The sequence below is a fragment of the Zalophus californianus genome, chromosome 4, assembly GCF_009762305.2.
Source record: "Zalophus californianus isolate mZalCal1 chromosome 4, mZalCal1.pri.v2, whole genome shotgun sequence".
NCBI lineage: Eukaryota > Metazoa > Chordata > Mammalia > Carnivora > Otariidae > Zalophus > Zalophus californianus.
In genome coordinates this window covers 17,416,880-17,440,157 of record NC_045598.1, presented here as the reverse complement: position 1 = coordinate 17,440,157, position 23,278 = coordinate 17,416,880, and the positions used below count along the sequence as shown (strand labels likewise).

At 54.1% G+C, this 23,278-nt stretch overlaps 1 protein-coding gene across 1 annotated transcript; it reads left to right on the top strand.

Moving 5' to 3' along the window:
• The first annotated feature begins 284 nt into the window (after positions 1 to 284).
• Positions 285 to 22,678, top strand: E2F2 (E2F transcription factor 2). Its single transcript, XM_027575392.2, has 7 exons — positions 285 to 923; positions 6,397 to 6,502; positions 8,340 to 8,559; positions 9,154 to 9,312; positions 11,427 to 11,541; positions 13,563 to 13,755; positions 19,218 to 22,678. Exons 1-7 carry the CDS (start codon positions 672 to 674, stop codon positions 19,493 to 19,495), a joined length of 1,323 nt encoding a protein of 440 aa, XP_027431193.1. The 5' UTR covers positions 285 to 671; the 3' UTR covers positions 19,496 to 22,678.
• The last annotated feature ends 600 nt before the right edge of the window (positions 22,679 to 23,278 follow it).

The following is a 23,278-nucleotide window of genomic DNA, read 5'->3' as shown; positions in this document are numbered from 1 at the left end:
AGGGCCGGCGGGCGCCGGGCGACGGGAGGTGTGGCGGCCCCTTTAAGCAGCGAAGCTCGTGTTGCAATCGCCGCCTTGGGGACCGGTCCTTTCCGGGGGGTGGAGCCTGTGCCTGTAGCGGCGGCCAACCAAAGTGCGGCATTTTCCGCGGGAGATCCGAATTTCGCGGCACGCAGTTTGGCGCTAAAAAAAAAAAAAAAAAAAAAAAAAAAAGAAGGGAAAAAAGAGGCAGAGAAAGGCTTGGGGACCAGAGAGCCAGGCGAGAGGGAGTCGGTGCAATCGGCCCCCCTTCCCCGTCTGAGCGCATCGCCTCTCCTTCGAGCCCCCAGCGACCCCAGAGACCCCTGCCGGGAGCCAGCCAGACCCCAAGCGCCCGGCCTTTCGGGGGCGCGGGGCCGCCCAGGGTCGCCGCCGCCCTCGGGGCGGGACAGCCCCTGGCCGTGCCGCCGCCGCCGCCGCGGGGCGATCTCCAAGCGGGGATCTCCAAGCGCTGCTCGGCTCGGCGGCGGGCCAGGAGGGGAGGGTCCGGCCTTGCCCCGCAGGCGTCCATTGGTGGCTTCCCCCGGGCCTCCGCGCCATGCCTCCGGCCGTGTGAGCCTCCGCGGGCTCCGGAGCCCGCAGGTGCCCGCGGGCGCGCCAGGCCCGGCTGGGGAGGGGGCGCTGCGCTCGCCATGCTGCGAGGGCCCCGGGCCCTGGCTCCAGGCGCCGGGCCGCCCTCGAAGGGACTGCCCGCGATGAGCCCTACCGAGCTGTGGCCGCCCGGCCTCAGCAGCCCCCAGCTCTGCCCGGCCACCGCCACCTACTACACCTCGCTGTACCCGCAGACTGTGCCTCCCACTGCGGCGCCCGGCACCTGCCTCGACGCCACCCCCCACGGACCGGAGGGCCAAGCTGTGCGATGCGTGCCGGCTGGCCGGCTGCCGGTAATGCTGGGGACCTCCCCACCGCCGCCCACCGCTTCTCCCTGTGCTTTTGCGGGTGTGGGAAAGGAGGGAGGGGCGCCTGGGACCCAGTTTGAACGAAACAGGTCGAGTTGGGGAGGGAAAAGAGAGCTTTCAACTTCCAGAACAACCCATTGCCCTGCATATCTGAGTTGAAGAGCCCTTCGATTTCGGACTTGGGATGAAATAACCTCATCCATTGGAGTGGAGTGGAATGAGCACTGGATTGGGAGTGCGGAGACTCAGCCCACTACCCCCAGTGCACCGTGTGACCTCGAGGAAGTCCACGGAGCCGACATTGCCACCATTCCTTCATTCTTTCATTCATTGTTTGGTCCAGAAACTGGTACTGGGCATCTGCGATGGTCCAGGTATAGAGCTTGGTCTAGGCATACAGTGGCGACTTTAAAACGGGGAGGTGGGGGAAGCAGGGGTGGGGTGTCTCTTAGGTCCAGTCTGGCTTGGACAGACTCTAAATCTCCCGTACAACCAACTCTTTCCCAATTAACTGCCCCGTGTCTCTCCCGGGCCCAGTCTTCCCTCCCAGACAGCCAGTAGCAAGTGCAAATTGGGGGCAGCCCCCTGGGTTTCCTATTCAGATGGACTTTTCCTTTCTCAAGCCCCCAGGCCATTGCCAAGGAGGGCCCAAATTGTGGTGGCACCAGGTACAGGGTGTGTTTTGTGGGAGTGGAATTCCTGGAGCCCTTGAGAATGGAAACAACCATAGGGTAGGGGTGGGTGGGGTGAGAAATGCCCTGGGGAATTGGGTGGTGGGTGGGGAGCCTGGTTTCTGGTCCTGACTGGCACTAATTCAGTGTGTCCCTGGACAAGTCTTGGCCCCAGTCTGGGCTTACATTTCCTTTTCTTGAAAAATGCATGTGTCCATGGGGTAGTTGGGCTAACTCATCTCAGGTCATTTCCAGCTCCAGGTCCTGGGTTTTGGAAAGAGGCTGCAGGGAGGGGAGATGGGGGTGCTGTAGTTTGCTTCGTTGTGAGTGAGTGGTGAATAAGTTCAGGTACAGAGCTAAGACCACCCCTCACTGCCGTAGAGGCATCGGGTCAGACTTTTGTCAGTGGACAGGCCCAGACCCCCAGCCTTCACTGGATGCAGCAGGCACAAGTCCCTGCTACGGGAGTCATGCTTTGCCCATGCTCAAGGCTTTAAACTTTCCAGAGCCCCTTCCTGCCCATGATTTCCAACTAGGAGGAAGGAGGCAGGGGTGCAATTCCCATTTCACAGGTCAAGCAGCCAAAGATAACTGAGACTGGGTATCTATCTTTCAGCATTTTACAACCTAACACTGTTTTATACCCTGGGAAGCAGGAGGCATTAGTAGCTCCAGGGAGAAACTGAGGCAGAGAGGGAGGATGTGATCTGTCCAAGGTCATACAGGGAGATGTATGACCAAGGCTGGTGATCATTGGTCTCTTCTCTGCAGCCTTGACTTTCCGCAGTACTGCCCGACCGAGGAGCTGGGTGCCCCGGGGGGGAAGGGGCTCAGTGGTGGGTGCAGTCCCCTCTGGCAAGCTGCTTTCAGGCGCCCAGGCGGGGTTTCAGTGGCTGCGTTTCAGTAACAGCTGTGGTTTTGAACTGCTTCCCTCCCAGAGGAGCCCAAGTGCATCTGTCTGTAGCTCCCTCCCAGAGGGGCTCAGTGATCACAGCAAGAATGCTTCTCTTTTACTGAACGCCTCTCCTGTGCCAGGCACTGCTTGGCACTCTTCACATTCGTTATCTTGGCCAAGATGCCTGGGATGAGGCATCTTACAGATGAGAAAACTGAGCAGAGACCTGAAGTCACTTGTCCAAGTCACAAGCCAAGAAGTAGGAGAGTCTTCTTGCATCAGACTCCCCTAAAGGCCTGCCAGGCCGAGAGCCCCCTCTCCCGTCAGATGCCCCATGGCCCCCAGCCCCCTGGGCAGGCCTGGCCCCCTGCTTACTCATTTTACCAGGGTGTGACCTGGAGCAGCTCCAAACCCAACCCTGGGTGTGGCTGCTTGGTTTGTGGCCAGGCTGCAAAGTGCAGGGTGAGTAGGATTTGTTGGGGAGCTGCTGTTTAAAGGGACCTCAGGGATGGCAACCAAGTTCAAAGGCAGAATGAAGGCCTGAGCCCTGGTCTCCTCACTCCCTGTCTGGGGCTCTTTTCAGCACCCTCTGGGGAAGGCTTGGGATTCTCCTCTATGGAGTCCCTAGGCCAGCCAGGCACATCACGTGATTCTGTCCCATTCCTATGGCAATCTGTGAAGAGGGTGGGATTCAGCACAGTTCTTCCTTTTGTCTGTCTTTTCCAAAGTCCCCTGAGAACCATGAAAGCAAAGGAACATTTTAAGGAACAACTATCCAAGGGGGGGTCAGATGTGGAAATGCAGGCTATGGAGTGGTAGAGCTGGGATCTAGAACACTTGCTCCTACCCCTACCGTCTAAATTGGGGCTTGGGGCTAACCTGGCTCCGTTCCCTGTGTGACCTTGGGCAAGTCACTCCCCCTCCTTCTAGCCCCACCTTCGTCACCTTGCTGCCCGGAGTGGGGCTGTGTCTGGTGGTCTCCAGCCCTCTCACTTCTGGGGCTGCCGGAGGAGGGAGCTTCACTCTTCTCACTTGGGGTTGGCTGGGGGAGCTTGAATCCTAATCAGGCCTTTAAGAAACAGCCAAAGGGGCTGCCTCCTAAGAGGGTCCAGGTTAGAGCCAGACTGGCCTTTGTTCTTGGCGCATCCCCGTCTCTTCAGCTTACCTCTAATCTTTCCCGTTGCTGGTGCCCCTGGAGCTTTAGTGATACTGGCTTCCTTGTGTGAGCAAAGCGCTTTGCTGCACTGTCCCTGAGTCCCCGGCCGGGGTGGAGCAGATTATGCCCATTTTACAGGTGGGGCTCCAGAGGTCGACTGACTTGCTGAGCTCACCCAGCTAAGAAGGGGGGAGGCCTAGAGGGGATCCCAGGGGGGTCTGACTCCAAGGCCTTTGCTCAGGCTCTCCTTGGCCCACATCTTTCTGGACTTGTCCTCTGCCACCTCTGTTCTATAGGCTCAGGCCCATCCATGGGCTGTGCCCCAAGGTGTCAGGGAGATACCCTTGGATGAGGGACATTTTGCTGCTTGGGGAAGCTTGAAGTCCTGGGTAAGGGGAGGGACCATAAGGGAAGGGAGGAGACTGGTCTGTGTATATAACGTAATGGCAGGTGGGCACAGCCAGGCCTTGGCTCAGGTTCCAGCAAAATCTGGGGGAATGTGTGCAAAAGAGCTGAGACGGCCTGGTACATGGTTTGGAGTCAGACAATCCTGGGTTCAAAGTCTGGCTCTGCCCTTTGTCTGTGTGACCTAGGGCTCATGGCTTACCCTCTCTGAGTCTCCATTTCTCTTCTGCCAAGAGTAATTGCCAGTGCTGATGGTGCAGGACTGATGAGCACGTGATAAGCCCAGTGCAGATACTCTGTTCAAGGTCCTTCCTTCCCCCCGCTTTGCAGGTAGTGAGGTTCTTCCTCGTGTTCTGTGAACTCAGCAGGGCCTGGCTCCTGTCAGGTGGGGGAAGTGGATGGGGTTGGGGAGACTCTGGGTTGCCCCACCTGTGCCTCGGGTAGAACTCAGCTTGACTTCTCTTCCTCTCGCTGCCCTTGGCATTCCTTCTTGAGGGATGGATGAAGGGCCCTGGGATGGACAACTTCAGTCGGGATTGATAAAGACGTTGGAGCTCACCAAGTCCCAGTTACTCCAGCTGTTAAATGGGGCTTGGTGGTGCTGGGAGACTCAGTGAGGTGATGAATGTTGGGGCTCAGCCCAGGGCATGTGGAAGGTCTCAGTGAATGACTGGGCCTTTATCTAGAGACAAGATAGGTCACAGTCCCTAGAATCTAGGATCTCACCAGCTGAGAGGTTAGAAAAAGAATATTCCAGAGAGACTTCAAGAGGAATGAGCAGGGAAGTGTTTGGATCATGTCCAGGTCTGGATAGGGGTGGAAGAGAGGAGCATCATATCCAGGCTTCTCAAACCAAGGAACGGCTCTCCTGGACTGATTCCAGGAGGACTTCCTGGAGGAGGCAGGGGTGGGGAGGGGAGCTGATAGCCGGGGGAGCTGATAGCCGGAAGAGCTGTCACCACTTCCCACACCTGTCTGCCCAGCTGTGCTCAGCAGCAGTTAGAAGTCTCAGCCCTGCCGAGCATGACCTCACTGTCAAAGGTTAAAACAGGCCTCTCTGTCCCAACCAACTTAGGGGTGTCTGGGTGATTAGGGGAGAGGGAGAGGAAGGAAATGGGCTCAGGGGCCCCCTGAAGGGTGTGTCAAGGAAGAGGCCAAGCCTGGATTTCAGGGAAGGGACTCTGCATTTTCTGAACACCTATGTGTGCTGAGCCACAGGCTGAGCACTTTGCAGGAGTTACCTCCTTGATTCCTCACAGTGGTCCCTCAAGGCAGGTGTTTTCTGCCTCATTTTACAGAGGAGGAAACTGAGGCTCCTAGATGTGGAGTACTTCCCCAAGTCACACACACACACACACACACACACACACACAGTGAGCCCACGAAGGAGCTGGGAGAGTCAAGTCCAGGCATCCGACCTATGCCCCAGTGCCCCAGTACCCTAGCCCTGCCCCTGCCCAGCCCTAACAGGAGAGAGGCCCCTTCCGGGCCCGTGCAGCTTCTGGGCCTAATTGAGGCCTGGTGGCAGTGGGGTGGAGAAGAGCAGATGGGTCTGTGGTTTGATTTCCCCAGCAGGTGTTTCCCAAGCTTGGCGGGAACAGGCAGGGGGAGCAGGGGGACCTCAGCTGTTTGTCCTTGAGATGCAGGGGAAGGATTCATTGTCTGCCCCTCTCAGCAAAGAAAGAATGGCAAATGGAGTCTATTCAGGAGGCCCTGGGGCCCTTGAGCGGGAGCCCAAACATGGGGGTGGGGAATGTTGGCTCTGCCTCCCGATGTGGGCACATCCCTGGGGTGTGGCACTGAGCCAGGAAGTCCCCTGGGCCGGGGCGGATGCCCAGCCCCACCCTGATAAGGGCCAGCTGTGGGGCTGTGATGGGCACCAGGGCCCGCCAGGCCAGCTGCTCTTGCACTTGGTGGGGCGGGAGGCTCTCCCCAGCCTGATGTGGTTTAGGTCCTACCCACTCCTTCCTCCCTGCATCCTCCTCTGGGCATGGGGGCTGGGGGATGGCAGATGTACTAGTGACCTTGGGGCCCATTATTAAGGAAACCTGAGCTCCTGGCCAGACTGGCTTCGGTGGTCTTCAGGTACCTGCACCTCAGGATGAGAGTGTCGTGTGCTCTTCAGAAAACAGGATCCCCTTTCCCCCCAGAAAGCTCACTTGGCAAGCTGAACTGTTTCCTCACCAAGGGCGGTGATGTTGCACCAGGACTGGTGGTAAACTGAGGCACAGAAAGCGGCTGCTGATGGCCTCCATGTTTTGGCTCCAACTCGGGGAAAGACCGAAGGAGGAATGATTCTAAAACTTTGCCTCTCTCGCTCCTCTCTCCAAGGCCAAAAGGAAGCTGGACCTGGAGGGGATCGGGAGGCCAGCAATCCCTGAATTCCGGACTCCCAAGGGCAAGTGCATTAGAGTGGATGGCCTTGCCAGCCCCAGAAGTAAGCCGCGCTGGTGGGGCATCTAAGGGCGGGCAGGGGCAGAGGGCAGCAACCCTACCCACATCAGCAGGAGTGATATTTGCAGCACACTTCCCGGTTTACAAAGTAGGCTCCTCTGCGTTCTGTCACGGGACCCTGCCGTGCTTAGCACTGTCCCCCTTTCACTGATGAGGCGGTTTGAGACTCAGAGCTTGAGTGACTTGCCCAAGGTCACACTGCTGGTGAGGGGAGGAGTGTCAGGACTCAAACCCAGGTGGGCCCTGCATCTTCCACACCATACACCACTCTCGTGACCCGAATGTGATGACTGGTGTTTTACTTAGGAGCTTACTCATTTTTATACATTATAAAAAAGTTTATATTGAGTTCAGTCTGACCTTTTCTAAAAGAGAGAATCCAGCTCCAAGAGGAACAGGGTGAGCCAGGGTCTTTGTCCCACAGGCAGAGAGCTGAATGAGTGATTCCAAGGGAAGTGAAGCTTGGATTAGTCTAAACCGTGTGCCTCAGAGGTTAAGATCCAGAGGCCACCAGGGTGGTGTCTTTCGAAAGCTAAGCTGCAGGGAATTTCTACTTCTGCTCCTGATATGTTCAATCAATATCCTGGTTCCAGCTGGAGTTTTAGAAACTTACGTTAGGGAGGAACAATAATTTGGGGAGTCAGAGACCTCATGAAGAAGGTTATGTCACTGGGTGCAAAGCGTGAGGGTCAGGAATTTGGGGGTCTGGACAGGGCCTTGGCCACTCCTCTTGTGAGCCTTAGCTGTAAAAAGCACAGCTGGATCAGGAATAATAGCAAGAGAGTTGGCCCTCCTGTTGATAGGTAGAAGCTGCCTGGAGCATTTTATTGAGAGATAGTAAGCGCACTGATCATTTAGTAGTGTCTGCCAAGGGTGCAAAACCTGACCCAAACCGCCTGTATGCCAAATGTGAAGGGGTCCTAAAGTCCCCTTCTGGAGGAATCTGAGGCTCTCCAAAACTCAGTTTCCAGAACTTCTTTGGCCGCTAGCTTGCTGTATGACTTGCAAGTCATTTGATTGCCAAAGTCCACTCGTGGTTTAAGATACTGCAGCTGGGATGTGGTCTTGTGACATCAGCCTCATTAAGAAAGGATCTTTTTTTCATGAACCTGCCCCATTTGATATTATAGGACTGATTCCTTTCAGATAATCATTAGGCTACACGTGGAAAGAAAAAGCAAGTCGAAAAATGTGCTCGAATCCCAGCCCATCATTCCCTTTCTCTCCTTACCCTAATTCCAGATTCCTGGCATAGCTGGCAGGAGGGAGTAATGGTTAAGAAGAAAGACTCTGGAGCCAGGCTGCCTGGATTTAAATCCCAGCTTTGTCACTTTCTAGCTGAGTGAGCTGGGAGAGTTACTTTACCTGTCTGTTCCTCAGTAGTCTCATCCATAAAATGGGGATGGTTGTATAGCCGCATCAAGGGTGTTGTAAGGATTGCATTTGTTGTATATGGAAAGTGCTTAGAACAGTGACCTACACACGGTATTTGTCGTTGGTGGTGGTGGGGATATTGATATGGCTGCCCTAAGCTATGGTGGAAAGGTGCTCTGAACCAGGAGTTAGAAGATGCTTGGTTTCCAGTCCTGCCCCTGCCCCTGACTGTGAGACCTTAAGCAAGTCATGTTCCCTCTCCAGGTATCAGGTTCCCCGCCTGGACGGGGTTGGCGAACGACCTCCTGCCTTGAAGTGCTCTGTAAACTGGAAAGTGGTTACTCCTGCGTTCATGTGAAGGGTGGTACTTAATAAGTCCAGATCCATGGATGAGGTTCCCCAGGCTGGCTCTCCCTGAGCAGTGACTGGGCCCCTTTTCCCCTTAGCACCCAAGTCCCCCGGAGAGAAGACTCGGTATGACACGTCACTGGGGCTGCTCACCAAGAAGTTCATTTACCTCTTGAGCGAATCCAAGGATGGGGTCCTGGACCTGAACTGGGCCGCCGAGGTGCTGGATGTGCAGAAACGGCGCATCTATGACATCACCAATGTGCTGGAGGGTATCCAGCTCATCCGTAAGAAGGCCAAGAACAACATCCAGTGGGTGTGAGTGCCTGTGCTGGGGCCGATGGCACCGTGGGTGCACGTGCTGTGGGTGAAGGTGGGGGGGGGGGGCGCTATCCAGCGGGTGTGTGTCGGGCCTGGAGCTGAGACATGTAAAGGCCTAAGAGGACCCAGATCCTCTTTAGTTGGGGATCCCAAGATTCTCCTCGTCTAGCTTAGGAAAGTCCCCTGGGAGCTGGGCTGTAGCAACTGATCCTCCTTCCAGCTCTGATATCTGAGTCCTCTGGGCTCCTTTCCCCCTACAAATATCAGAGCAGACCTGCAGAGAACCCAGGCAAGGCATCTGGGGGAGGCTGGGGTGTAGTGTGGACCGTTTGGGGAGCCTCTCAAAAGTGGGGTCAGGCTTGACTTGTTTCTTTTCCCTAGCCCAACCCCCGAACTTCAGGTTCCATATTCCTAGCAGCTCCCTGGAAGGCAGGACCACTGATGTGCACAGCCCAGGGAGCGCCGTTGTAGCCCACACCAGTGGCCCCATTCTGGGGTTTCGCATCGTCTGTGTGGGTCTGCGCTGCAGCCCTGGGATTGGGCCCCTGGATGTGGACTGAGACTGACACTGGGGGACTGCTCTGTTCCCAGAGGCAGGGAAATGTTTGAAGACCCCACCCGGCCCGGGAAGCAGCAACAGCTGGGGCAGGAGCTGAAGGAGCTGATGAGCACGGAGCAGACCTTGGACCAGCTCATTCAGAGATGCTCTCTGAACTTCAAGCACCTGACCGAGGACAAGGCCAACAAGAGATATCCTGTGTGGTGGGGGGGGAAGCGGTCAGGGAGCAGGGCCCTGTTGCATGCTCATAGCCATCCTGAGTCTGGATAGAATCTTCCGGCAGGGGGAGCTCGCTCACCCTCGGGATTGGCATGTCTGTTTCTACCTTCCTCGGTGGCTTTTCCTCACAAGTCTATCGAAGCTACTCTCATTAGAAAAGTAAGTCCATTTCTTTAAACCTGGAAAATGGAGGGACGCCTGGGTGGCTCAGTTGGTTCATCGGCTTTTGGCTCAGGTCATGATCCCCGGGTCCTGGGATCAAGCCCCACGTCGGGCTCCTTGCTCAGCGGGGAGTCTGCTTCTCCCTCTCCCACTCCCCCTGCTGGTGCTCTTTCTGGCTCTCTCTGACAAATAAATAAATAAAATCTTTAAAACAAAACAAAAATCTGGAAAATGGAGAAAAGAAAGAAACAGTTGCCACCCTAACATAGCCCTTGTTTCTTACGCATACACAGGGTACGTGTTATTAAATATGGTGTGAGCTGTTATACACAGCGTTTTATATCCTGCTTTCCTCCACCTAGTATATCACCATAGACAGGTTTTCTTTTTTTTTTTAAGATTTTATTTATTTAGGGCGCCTGGGTGGCTCAGTTGGTTAGGCGACTGCCTTCGGCTCAGGTCATGATCCTGGAGTCCCGGGATCGAGTCCCTCATCGGGCTTCCTGCTCAGCGGGGAGTCTGCTTCTCCCTCTGACCCTCTTCCCTCTCGTGCTTTCTATCTGTCATTCTCTCTCTCAAATAAATAAAAAAAAATCTTAAAAAAAAAGATTTTATTTATTTATTTGACAGAGAGCAGGAGAAAGAGTGAGAGAAAGCACAAGCAGGGGGAGCTGCAGAGGGAGAGGGAGAAGCAGGCTCTCCGCTGAGCAGGGAGCCTGATACAGGGCTCGATCCCAGGACCCAGGGATTGTGACCTGAGCGGAAGGCAGACACTTAACCAACTGACCCACCCAGGCGCCCCTACCATAGACAGTTTTTAACGTTGCTACAAATCCTCCCTATTTGCTTGATCCACATGGAATTGTTGCTATTGGGCCATTTTTTACAAAAACAGCAACCTCATGTGTTTTAACCTCATATTTAGAATGATTTGAGACGGTCCTACTCAGACTACATTCTGATTTGTTGAGAAGGCCTAGAATCAACATTTAGATCAATTCGAGATTTTTGCTTTTATAAAGCAGGATTGTGATGAATATCTTTGTATAGAGAACATTTTCCTATGTTTTTTACTTATTTCCTTAGATTCCTAGGATTGAAATTACAAACATGGATTTTGCTAAGGCTTTTCATACTCTTTTCCCAAATGGTTCCACCATCTCATTGGTTTTTGGATCTCACTTTGTATTTTTGGAAGGATGCTAGGCATTGTGAGAAATATAAAGAAATAAGACAGGTCTTACTACCTGCTCAGAGATAATGATCTAGTCTGAGAGGTAAAGTCTTTTTTTTTTAAGATTTTATTTATTTCAAAGAGAGAGACAGCACAAGCAGGGGGGAGAGGGAGAGGGAGAAGCAGACTCCCCACTGAGCAGGGAGCCCAGCATGGGGCTGGATCCCAGGACCCCAAGATCATGACCTGTGCCGAAGTCAGACGCGCAACCAACTGAGCCACCTAGGCGCCCAAGATAAAGTCTAAAAAATTGACAGGAGCAGCTTTTTAAAAATTGGTTAAAAAAATGATTTATACTCCCATTTGTTTTCTAAAGGGATCCAAGGTAGTTTATGATACTAAAAGAACAGTTTATCGTTTTTGGTTATCTCTAAGCTGTGTAAGGAATGAGAAAGACAGGATGCCTGAGTGGCTCAGTTGTTAAGCGTCTGCCTTCGGCTCAGGTCATGATCCCAGGGTGCTGGGATCGAGCCCCACATCGGGCTCCCTGCTCCATGGGAGGCCTGCTTCTCCCTCTCCCACTCCCCCTGCTTAAGGTGTTCCCTCTTTCGCTGTGTCTCTCTCTGTCAAATAAATAAATAAGATCTTTAAATAAAAAAAGGAACGAGAAAGACATGTTCCAAGGCTTCGCCCGGCAGGCTAGGGGTTTGAATTTTGACCAGTTACTTCTCTTGACTCTCCTGCCACTACACTGGCCTATGTGACTTACCAGGACCTCCGTGCCGTTGGCAACTTTAAGGAGCAGACGGTGATCGCAGTCAAGGCCCCTCCACAGACAAGACTGGAAGTGCCCGACAGGAGGGAGGTAGGAGGGGGAGCATTTGGTGGAGAGCAGATTATGGAGGGTCCCAGGCTGCTCTGTAGGCTCTGTCCCTGGCACTACCTGGCCCCAAGCTTCCCTGAACCATTCTGGCGCCCATAGCAAGATTGGTGGTCTCTGAGCTGGGGCAGCGATAGCAGGAGCTAGAAAAGACAACAGACATCAGCTACTGTCCCAAGAAAATCTCCGCTCTTGCCACCTTTCTGCACCCGCCAGCCCCTGCACTCCTGTGCCCACACACCATGGTATTAGTGCTCACCATAATCCTTTCCTGCTAATCATGCTCACCTAGTTAAAGACCTAAATTCTTACTACTTCCCAATGAGACTGCTGTGCTCTGACCTCGCCAGCCTCTTCTCTCATGCTGCCCCACTGTGGCTTTGACTCAGCCACACTGACTTCTCTACAGTGTCACCACCACACTAAGCTTGTCCCCGGTATAAGACCTTCTGCTGCTACTCTCTCCAGCTGAAATGCTCTTCCCTTTTTCTGCCTGGTTTACTGCTATTCGTCCTACAGGTCTCAACCCAAAGGGCACTTCCTCAAAGAAGCCTTCCCTGATTACACCCCCTCCCCCTCCCGATTTCATAACTACCTGTGTTTTTCTACTGCACTTAACCTCCGTTTGCTGGGAGAGTTTGGTGATTATGTCATTATGTTCTGCTTCATCTATTAGAGAGTAAGCTCCACAAAACATGCTGCACTCCTGTGGTACCCCCAGCGCAGAGTTGGACATATATAAGGGCTCAAGAAATAATTTGTTTAGGGCGCCTGGGTGGCTCAGTTGGTTAAGCGACTGCCTTCGGCTCAGGTCATGATCCTGGGGTCCTGGGATCGAGTCCTGCATTGGGCTCCCTGCTCAGCGGGGAGTCTGCTTCTCCCGCTCACCCTACCCCCTCTTGTGTTCTCTCTCTCTCTCTCTCTCTGTCTCAAATAAATAAAATAAAATCTTTTTTTTTTAAAGAAAGAATTTGTTTAATGGAAGGACATTAAGATAAATGGGGCCCCACCCCTGCCTTGAAGGAGCTCAGGACCTAGTGGGAAAAAGACCCAAGCGAGCAGTCATGCTGCCATTTATAGACTTAAGATGCTTTGAGGGCCCAAAGAAAGGACAGTTGGAGGAAGAGCCCGTAGATGGTTACAGGTGTTGGGTCCTAAAGAATGAACAGGATTTTTGTCAGGGGAAATAGGGGTAGACAGAGGGCCCTGCAGATGAACGGGGGAGGAGACTTGAGTGCGTGTTGGAATGGCAGGTGTGTATTGATGGTGGGAGGGAAGAAGCAGGTGTGGGAAGGCCAAGTATCAGGACTCTTGCTTATAAGTAACAGAAAGCCAAGTCCAATGGCTTAAGTCAGGGGTGGGGGGTGGAGAGGACTGTGGGGAACCAAGTGACAGGTGCAGAGGGAAGGTTTGGAAATTGCAGGCACGGCTAGACGCAGGAGCTCCAACTATGACTTTCACTTCACCCCGTGTTCTCCGTCTTTCTCTACCATTCTCTGTGCTGTTTCCATTCCCAGGCGGGTTCCCCTCTTCCAGTGGCAAAGGTAGCTTTCATGATCCCAGCTCAGCGACCCCTATGGGAGGGAGCTTTCATTTCCAAGTCCAGCACGAGTCCTGGGTCTGACGCTAGGGGACCGAGCTGAGTCATGTGCTGCCCTGAACTAGTCACCATCATTGTGACTTTCCCAGCCTGCACCCCAAGCTCACCCACTGGAGTTGGGAAAGATGTTGTCCCCCTAAACTACATGACTTGAGAGTGGGAGAGGAGTGGTTTCCCAAAGGAAAATCAAGATACTCTCCCTCAAAGAAGGGAGCCTGGGGACCAGACAGGCAGAAAGAGCAGATGCCCTCCACGGTCAGATGGTGCAGGTGTTGGGGCCCAGCTCAGGAGTTGAGCTTGCTCACATGGATGGTGGGAGCCCTGGGTGTCCCCATCCATACACCCCACCCCATGAGTCAGTGCCCAGCTGCCCAGAGCCATGACCTGGCTTCTCTTCTTCCTCTAGGAGAACCTGCAGATATATCTGAAGAGCACCCAGGGGCCCATCGAAGTCTACCTGTGCCCAGAGGAGGTGCAAGAGCCGGACAGTCCTGCCAAGAAGCCCCTCCCCCCGACCTCCACCCTTGGCCCCAGCCCTGACGCCACCCAGCCCAGCAGCAGCACTGACCCTGGGATGACAGAACCCATGGCATCCCCAGGTAGGACCCTCTGTCCAGAGGGACAGGAGGTGGGGAGAGAAACCAGCCTTAGAGTTTCCTTTTCCGTGGCAACGTTGGTTGGGCAGCGAAGGGACAGCTCACACTTTATAAAGGAAGTGCTTGTGTTCTTGTCTTAGTAGGGGGGCTGATGTGCTCTGGGGCGGAGGGGTCCTGGCTTTGAATCCAATCCATGCTTCCAGTTACCAGCTGTGTGACCTTGGACAAGTCACTTAACCTCTCTTTGCCTTAGCCTCACCTGTAAGTTGGGTGCAGTAACTCACGGTATCTACTTCGTAGGTTGTGAGGATTGAGTGAATTCGTATAGGTAAAGCCTTTGGGACGGTGCCTCACAGTAACTGCTGACTATTCTTGTCACTGTTAACCTCCTACTACTGCTAGAACCACACTGCTATGCTGACTGCCAACAGCAAAGCTCCTGGCCCTCACTAAGCCCACAGTAGATGGGAACTACAGATTTTTGAAGGAAGGCTCAACTAAGATTTTTTAAATCACAACTATGTACTAGGTACATCTATGTTATCACGTTACTGTTCACAGCAATTCTTGTAGGCATTATCGTTCCCGGTTTAGAGATGAATAAACTGAAGCAGAGAGGTTGATGTGACTCGCCCAAAGTCTCCTAGTTGGGAGGTAACGACTGTCTTGACCCTCAGTCCCCACACTCCTAGCCCAGTCCTCTCTCCATGATACTCGGAACAGATCAAGGAAAGGGCTCCTGACCGGAGCAGCTCCCCCTTGGCTGGGAGGTGGACCATACAGCTAACGCTGGCTATACCTGGCAGGAGGTAGCATGAGGTAGTCACCAGGGAGCAAAGAGGTGGGAGAGGTCCCAGGGAAGGAGTCCAGAAGGAGTAGAGATGGGAGCCTGGGAAGGCCCTTCCCCCAGGATGGTTTTTGCCCTTTACTGGGATCACACATCAGGTCGGACTGACAGATCCTTCGAGGCTATGGAGGCCAGTGTTCAACTTTCTGTTTTTTCAGCCGCAGAATTCCCTTAAGTAGAACTCTGGTGTTTAAACAAACCAGAGCTCAAACTGGTCTGACGGAAGAGGCTTGGTGGGGTGTCCACAGAACACAGGCTGGATTCCATTTCTTTAACTCAAGGGTCCACAAACTATTGCCTGCAGGGAAAATCTGGCCTGTTTTTAAGTGGCCCATGAGCTAAGGATGGTTTTCATATTTTTCAAGAGTTGGGGGGCAAGAAGAAAGTGACTGTGTGACAGAGACTGTAAGTATCCTGCAAGTCCTAAAATACCATCGGTCCTTTACAGAAATTTGCTGAGCCCTGATCTAACTCAGCCCTTCATTTCACACATGAATAAGCTGAGGTTCAGAGAGGGTGAGTGACTTCCTTAAGGTCACACAGCAAGTTGGAGGCAGAGCTTGAACAAGAGCCCAGACTCCCAGCTCTTCTCCGGTGATCTCTCCTGTGTCCTGGTCTGGTCAAGGGACACAGGCTTCTCCCTGCACCAACCATCTGTCCCTCCAGGCCCCTCCCAGTGCCTATCTCCCATGCCAGACCTGTGCCCCACCCTGTTGACCCTCCTGCTTCGCTCTGCCTTCTCACTCCACTGTCAACATGTGCACACGTCTCCCAGTTAGAACCACTTTCACTTTAGATGTCCTTGAGACCGGGGGCAGAGGTGGGGAACCCTCCAGCATAAGCACGGGTGAGGTTTTTGCCTCGGTTTTATGGATCAGTTGTGCTCCCAGAAGGAGTAGAGACTGACAGAGTGCTTGGTGGTGAGGCCAGCCCAGGAGCCAGCTCTATGCCATGGGTGCCCCTCTCTACCCTTGCCATGTGGTCTCTTAGTGATGTCCTTGCCAAAGGGAACAGAAGGACATTTCCTGGAAGGTGTACACACACACACACACACACACACACACACACACACACACACACACACACACACACACACTCTCTCTCACATACTCTCTCACACACACACGCACACTCTCTCACATGCACACACTCTCACACACATTCACACACCCTCTCTCACATACACTCACACTCTCACATAATCTCTCTCACTCACACACTCACATACTCTCTCACACACACACGCACACTCTCACATATTCTCTCACACACCCTCTCACATGCATACACTCTCACACACTCACACCTTCTCTCACACACACTCACATACTCTCTCACACACACATGCACACTCGCACATATTCTCTCACACACCCTCACACACTCTCACATGCACACACTCTCACACATTCACACACCCTCTCACACACACTCACATAATCTCTCACACACCCTCACAACTCTCTCACATGCATACACTCTCACACACTCACACCTTCTCTCACACACTCACATACACCCACATACTCTCTCACACACTCATACACCCTCACACACACTCACATACTCTCACATGCTCACGCTCTCACACACATACTCACACACTCTCTGTCTCTCTCTCTCACACACACACACACACACACACACACACACACACGCTCCATGTTCTGGCCTGAAGCAGAGCCCTTTTGATGTCTGAGCGCCAGGGGCCACACCCAGTCTGGGGACCCGGGTTCTGGCATCACCAGGGGGAATCACTAACCCCTTGGGGCCTCAGTTTCTCTCATCTGTCACGGAGGGGCTTTGGACAAGGGTTGTCTCTAACACCTTTCCAGGCTCTCACATTCTGAGGTAAATGTAAGTGTCGCTACCACGCAGGAGTTGACACTGGGAGATGGGGGCTTGTGTTTGCACCTCGCCTACCGTGACTTGGTGACTGGAGGCGGGTCACTTCGGCCCCTCAGAACCACTGTCCTCACGTCTCTAAAACTGGGACCCTTAAAACTCCCTCACGACTCCTGGGTGGGTTACAGGCAGTGAGACAGCGTGAATGTGGTTTTTTAAAAAGTGTATGCGAACCGGGCGCCTACTCTGTGTGGTTTGGAGATTGAGAAGTGAGTCTGAGCCATCAGAGTGTGGGGCAGGCCCGGATCCGAGAAAGAGCCGCTCACTCCTGGGTGTGATAAGCGCAAGAGAGCGAGGGCCGCCTGCGGCAGAGGCTTCCGTGCATGCTCTCCTTGCTGTTCGGCGCATCGGGGAGGTGGCGCCTTATTTTTGCTCCCGAGAAAACTGAGGCTCCGGGTCGTACAGCTGGTGCGGGTGGGGCTGGGGTCTGAGCCCAGGGCCTCCCCTTCTTCCCAAGCCAGAACCCCTGCAGGCCTCAGCAACCTGCTACAGAAACATGCCATTCTTTTCGTTCACATACATTTAATTGGCTCCTTTGAGCCTCAGTTTCCTCATCTGTAAATAGGGGTCCCTGTACTGCCTCCTGTGGGGCCACTTGAGGAGGTGAAACACGCCTCTCCTTGAGAGCAGAGCCGGCCATGGTAAGCCCTTGGTAAACCGGAGCTCTTCTTATTGAGAAGGGTTCTCCCCCTGCACCTATCACTGAATCCTCTCAGCAACCCTGCGAGGTGGGGAGAATCGTCCCCATTTTAGAGGCGAGGAAGCCGAGGCTCGTCCACGTTAAGTCACTTGCCCACAGATACGTGGTGAGTAAGAGGCTGATCAGGCAGGCAGGCACACCAGCACGGCTCTATTTTCCAAGGAATACTTGGTTGGGGTTTAAGGCATCAGGATATACTGGGGGAGATTTCCGGTGCCCTATTCTCGTCTCTGTGTAGGAAGGCACCCTCCGACCTCTAAGGAGAAATGCACTTGGTGTGCTCGAAATAGCCGAGAGGCTGTTTAAATAAAATCTTAAAAAACAGGAAAGAAACAGCCGAGCCAGTGTAGCTGGAGAGGCTGAGTGTCAGTGGAAGGAGGCGGGACAGAGGCAGCAGAAAGGCAGGCAGGCGCTAGATCATGCAGGGCCTTCTCAGTGCTGGTCAAGCCATTTTTAAGCTGGAGCACAAGCGTTGCAAGGTGACTGGTAAGAAAGCCCCAGCAGCGGTCTCGGTGGGGACGATGGGCTAGACCAGGATCACAGTGGTGGAACTGATTGGGCAGTTTGCAGAACTCATGTGGTTGTGGAAATGACAGATCTCACTGCTGGACTGGGGGCTGGGGAAAGGGCAGGGTTTTTTTTTTAAGATTTATTTGTTTGACAGAGAGAGTGAGAGAGCACAAGAAGGGGGAGGGCAGAGGCAGAGGGAGAGGCAGGCTCCCCGCTGAGCAGGGAGTCCGAGGTAGGCCATTTCCAGGACCCTGGGATCATGACCTGAGCTGAAGGCAGACGCTTAAGCGACTGAGCCCCCCAGGTGTCCTGGAAATGGCAGGATTCTGTGTGATTCTCGGGCCTTTTGGCTTAGGCAGCTGAGTGGTTGGTGGTCCATTAACTGAGTGGGGAAGACCAGGAGTTTGGTTTTGACATGCTAAGTTTTGGGGTAGCTGAGACATCCAAGCAGAGGTGTTGCAGGAGCCCAGAGCTCGGGGGTGAGGTCTGTGCCAGAGGCATCTGCTGCGCGTGGTAGGTCTGAGAGGCTTAAAGCCGAGGGGTGGCTGTGGTTGCTTGGGAAGATGTGCAGCCAGAGAGAGGAGTCTGAGGGTGGAGCCCTGGGGCCTCAAGGGCTTAGAAGTGAGGGAGAGGAGGAGGGTCCAGCAAAAGAGACAGAAGAGAAGCAGCCAAGGAGGTAAGCAGAAAACCAGGAAAATCTAGTGTACTGGAGCCAAGTGAAGAAGGTGTTTCCAGAAGGTGTGAATAACGGCGCCAGATTCTGCTGGAGGGTCAAATAAGATGAGGCTGAGAACTGACCATTGGGTCCAGCAATAGGAGGTCACGGGCTGAGTGGCTTTGTGGGAACAGCCCCCAGGTTGGAGTGGGTTGAAGAGTGAATCGTGGTGGGGAAGTAGAGGGTGAGCACAGGCATTCTTGAGAAATTTTGCTATGAAAAGGAGCAGTACACTGGGCTGGGAATTCGAGAGGGTCATGAGGTCAGGGAGGATGCTTTTTAAAGATAGGAGTCATTAGAATGTGTCTGCCTAGTGATGGGCATGATCTTCAAGAGAGAGAAATTGGTGATGCAGGAAACAGAGGATGTGGTTTCCGGGGCCAGAGCCTTGAAGGTGAGAGGGGCGAGGGTTTTTTGTTTTTTTTAAGATTTTTATTTTTAAATAATCTTTACACCCAATGTGGGGCTCAAACTCACGACCCTGAGATCAAGAGTCGTGTACTTTTCCAACGGAGCCAGCCAGGTGCCCCAAGTGGGTAAGGTTTGGAGAGCAAGAGATCCCACCTCCTTTGAAAGGAGGGAGAGAGAGTGTGGGACAGTGAGGGCAGTGGTTACAGCTGTGTCAGGAGAGGGAGAGTGTCGCCTGCCATTGGGTATGGGGCAGGTTAGGAGAGAAGAGGGTGCACAGTGGTCCAGAGAACGGGGGAGGGCTGTTCCTGTGCTCCGAGGTCTGACCAGAGGCTTTTGGGCACCCAGTCCAGGTGTGACCTCTGTCTGCTTGTCTCCAGGGCCAGCGCTGACTCCCCAGCAGGTCCCGCAGCAGCCAGCGCCCCCGCCCCCGCCGCTTGTACCCCTGGAGGCCACCGACAGCATGCTGGAGCTGCCGCACCCACTTCTGCAGCAAACCGAGGACCAGTTCCTGTCCCCAAGCCTGCCATGCAGCTCTCCCCTGATCAGCTTCTCCCCGCCTTTGGACCAGGACGACTACCTGTGGGGCCTGGACGGGGGTGAGGGCATCAGTGACCTCTTCGACTCCTACGACCTTGGGGACCTGCTGATTAATTGAGTGGCCCTGCCTGCCCCCAGCAGCCCGCCCCTGGCTCTACCTCCTCGCAGACTGACAGGCCCTCTGCTCGTGCCGGGACGTGGGACACAGGTGCTGCCCTTGGGGCCCGGGGCCTCTTCTCTTTCTTACCCCCCAGCCAGCCAAAGCTGTCTCGGCCGGGGGTACATAGAGGATTTGGGTGAGGAGTGTATCAGGGGTTGGGTCCTCTCTTTCCTCATGGAAGCTGGGCCTGGGAAGGCCCATCCAGCTTCTGACCTCTGACCTCTACACGAAGGGCCACAGGTGAGGCAACCAGGTCCAGGGAAAGGCCCTGCCCCTGCCTTTCAGGGGGGAATTAGGACCCTGAATTTATCAAGAAGCACTTAATGCCTTTGTATTTATTTCAGGTTGAGTTTTGTTTGTTTGTCTTCCCTGAGTTTTTAGCAGGGAGATCGTTCTAGTTTCTAGTAAGGCTTCTCAGACGGGCCCAGTGCTGTCCATGGTCCGAGGGCAGGCCAGGTCCCCGATTTTCCCGCAGCAGTGGGCCGGGTCTCTGGGGGGCCGTCCAGTCTGCTAGAACGCTACTTGCACTTCGGCCTCGTAATTCTAGTAAGTGGTGGCTGCAGGCCCTTTGGCTTCTCCTGCTTTTCATCTCCAGCCGAGGTGCCAGCCTTGAATTCCTGGTCTCCTCTGTCCAGAGATGGTTGCAGGGAGCTCCATTCCAGGGGAGGTGGCACTGAGGCTCCAGGTGTGGAGACCCACTTCTATGGAATTCCCTACCTCTCCGTCCCCTTAGAACATGAAAAACGACCCTCCAGGGAGTCAGCACTGAACCCCCCCTACCCCGCCCGGGGGGAAACAGGGGTAGGAATGTGGAAGCAGTTATAAGGGCTGTCTGGGGCACCTTTCCTCCATTTGTGACACTTGCTTGGGACAGGGGCTGTCTTACACTGAGCACCTGGGAGGGAGTGGCGGCCCCCGAGTAGAGACAGGTAGGATTAAAGCGAGAAACTGCCAGAAAGCACCCCTTCTGTTAACTGCTGGTATCACCCTCCCCTTCCCTGGAAGGATTTTTTGTTTATTGAAGGGAGTAATTCTTTAAGGATCTCCTCTCCCCCCAGCAGCTCTCACACAGACCTCCCCCCAACCCCACCACCCCAGGACAGAGGTGACCAGGACTTGGTGGCATTTTGGCTCCTTTTGTCACGGGAATGCGGAAGGGCTGACAGGGAGGAATCTTCATTGCAGACCAGACCTTGGCAGCTGATGGGGAGATGGGCTTATGTTACCTCCTCAGGCTTAGGGTCCTGAGAAAGTCTGTTGCCCTCCCCCACAGAGACTTGACCATCCCACAGTGTCTCTGAAGCCCACTTGGGTGTGGGGGAGGGGGTCAGCTCTCCTCCCCGCCCAACCTGGGGCGGGGCTACTCTGGGCCGCCCCGAGACTGTGCCCTCTGGAGAGAGGCAGCCAGGGATGGTGGTCTAAGAGGCCCACCACCCACCCTCAGGGAGCTAGGTTTCCTCAGGGGCTCGGCTGGGCAGCACTTTTTTTTTTTTTTTTTAAGTTTGTAGCATTAAGTTGGTTTTAAATATGAAGTTGGCCTCATGGGATGGCTCCTGAGCTGCCCTAAAGCTGGGGAGGTGGGCTTCTTTGGGGGTGGGGTCTGATGTGAGCTAATGCCCACATGGGGACAGTTGTGCCTTGTCATTTTCACAACTTCCCGGGGCCCTAACTGTGCCCTCTCAGGAACAGATGCCCAGCTCTGGAAACAGGGCAAATTTTGTATGCTTTACGGAGATGCTTTCGGTCTCCTCTCCCCAGATACTTACAGGGGTCTCATCAGAAGCCTATTTGGAAGCCCACTATGTCTAGGGTCAAGGGACTACCCTGGCCCTTGGGCAGGGGACAGGAATGTTGCATGGAATCTGGTTGGGGGCATGTGGGGCCAAGATGGCCTTGCTGTTCTGAGGTCTCTGGGCTGCCATTTAGCCGTGTCCCATCTCTGAAGACAGAGATGTTTGACTTCCATGCCTTTGGTTCTGTCTAGAGTTTTCTCCCAGAATCAAATCAGAGAAAAGGGAGAAGAGGCCTGCAGGACTCACCGGGAATGGGTTTAATAGTAAAATCTGGCCAGAGTTCAAGCTCCTTCCCCAAATGCAGGGCCACAGTGCTGGACAGAGGGGCTGCCTCTTGGGTCCATGGCCTGTACCCTGAGCAGGCTGACCCTCTTCTGTGCTATCCCCTCCAGACCCTGCCTGGCCCTGGGGCTGGACTGCCCAGGCCAAGCCTCAGGCTGGGGGCAGAGGAGTGACAAGCTCACACCTCTTTTTCTTGCCAGTGACAACTTGAAACATCTCAAGAGTTCCATCAAGTGCTTTAAGAATGCCTTTTGGATGGTATTTCCTTTAGGGGCCGTGTAAACTTTAGAACTAGGGTGGAAGAAAAGCCACTTTTCTTTCTGAGGTACGTTATTTCTGCCAGGACATTTCCCAGCCCACCGGCGGCCCCCAAGTCACCCGTGTCCCCCGGGGCACCAGAGGCTTGGGGGCTCCAGGGAACTCAGTAGCATTAAGTTGTGCAGTAGAGTTGGAGGTTCGGAGAGATTTCTTAAAACCAGGGCCATGCTCCCATGTCCCTTCCCATGAAAAGTGTTCGCTAGACCAGTGTGGTGCCCTTTCTCTGCAGCAATGCTGTGGTTGGACTGGTGTCGCTGTGGGAGGACGAGGAGGACGGTGAAGCTCAGAAAGCTGGTTCTGGGAGGGTTTTGCTTGACTTTCCCTCCCCGAGTGTCCTCAGCCCCAGTTTTGCAGTGTTTAGTTCCTAGTAAAAGCGTTTGGGTGTTCCTACATCTGAGCGTCGTGTGGCTTTAGTGCATTTGAAGTGAAAGCCTTTTGGGGTTGTTTGCAAACAGCTGTCTGGTTCTCATCATTGTGTGCACGGTCCCCACCTCATCCTGGGACCCTGTTCTCCCACAAGGACCCTTGGTGACCAGAAGCCCAGCCAGCCCGCAGGCTCCTGGATGAGGGAAGAAGCCTTGTGTATGGCAGATGTGTCTCGAGGGTGATTAGGCCCAAGGGCACCTGGTCCCTGTGCCAGGACCCTATACAGGTCACTTCCCTCTGGTCTGGTTTTGCCCCAGGTCCTGCCTTGATGAGCACCGTGTAAACCTCCTTGTGTTGTGATAATCGGGCATTAAATGACAACTCTGGACACCTTGATTCTTGTGCTTTCTGAAGGTCATTACCAAGTGGGGGTCTGGTCCTCCCAGGTCAAAGGTGGGGACTATCCTGACCACCTGGCTGATTTCTCCCCAGAAACAGCCTCCCTTTCCCACACTGGCTTATTACCAAGCCTGAAATCCCACCACTAAGACACTGAAAAGTTCGCAGCACGGCACCTGGATCGAAAATGTGAGCGCCTCCCCTGCTCTGTCTCCATCACCTCTCAGCTAGACGGTTTGGAGAGCTTGCGACCCATTCTTCTCCACTGCATCCGTTGTATCAGTGGTTCTCAAAGTGGGGTCCTCAGACCAGCATTACCCAGGAACGTGTGAGAAATGCATATTCTCAGGCTCTGCCCCAGACCTTCTGAAACTCAGGGCGGGACCCACAATCTGTGGCTTAACGAGCCCTTCAGGAGATTCTACTGCAGCTGAAGTTTGGGTACTCATAGTTTGGGTACACCCCCACCACCCCAGAGTTCCTTCGAAAATGCAGTTCTGACCATGTCTCTCCTGTTTAATGGACGGCTCCTCTCTGCCCTCTGACCCCTTCAATTGGCATAAAAGTCAATTTACAACATGAC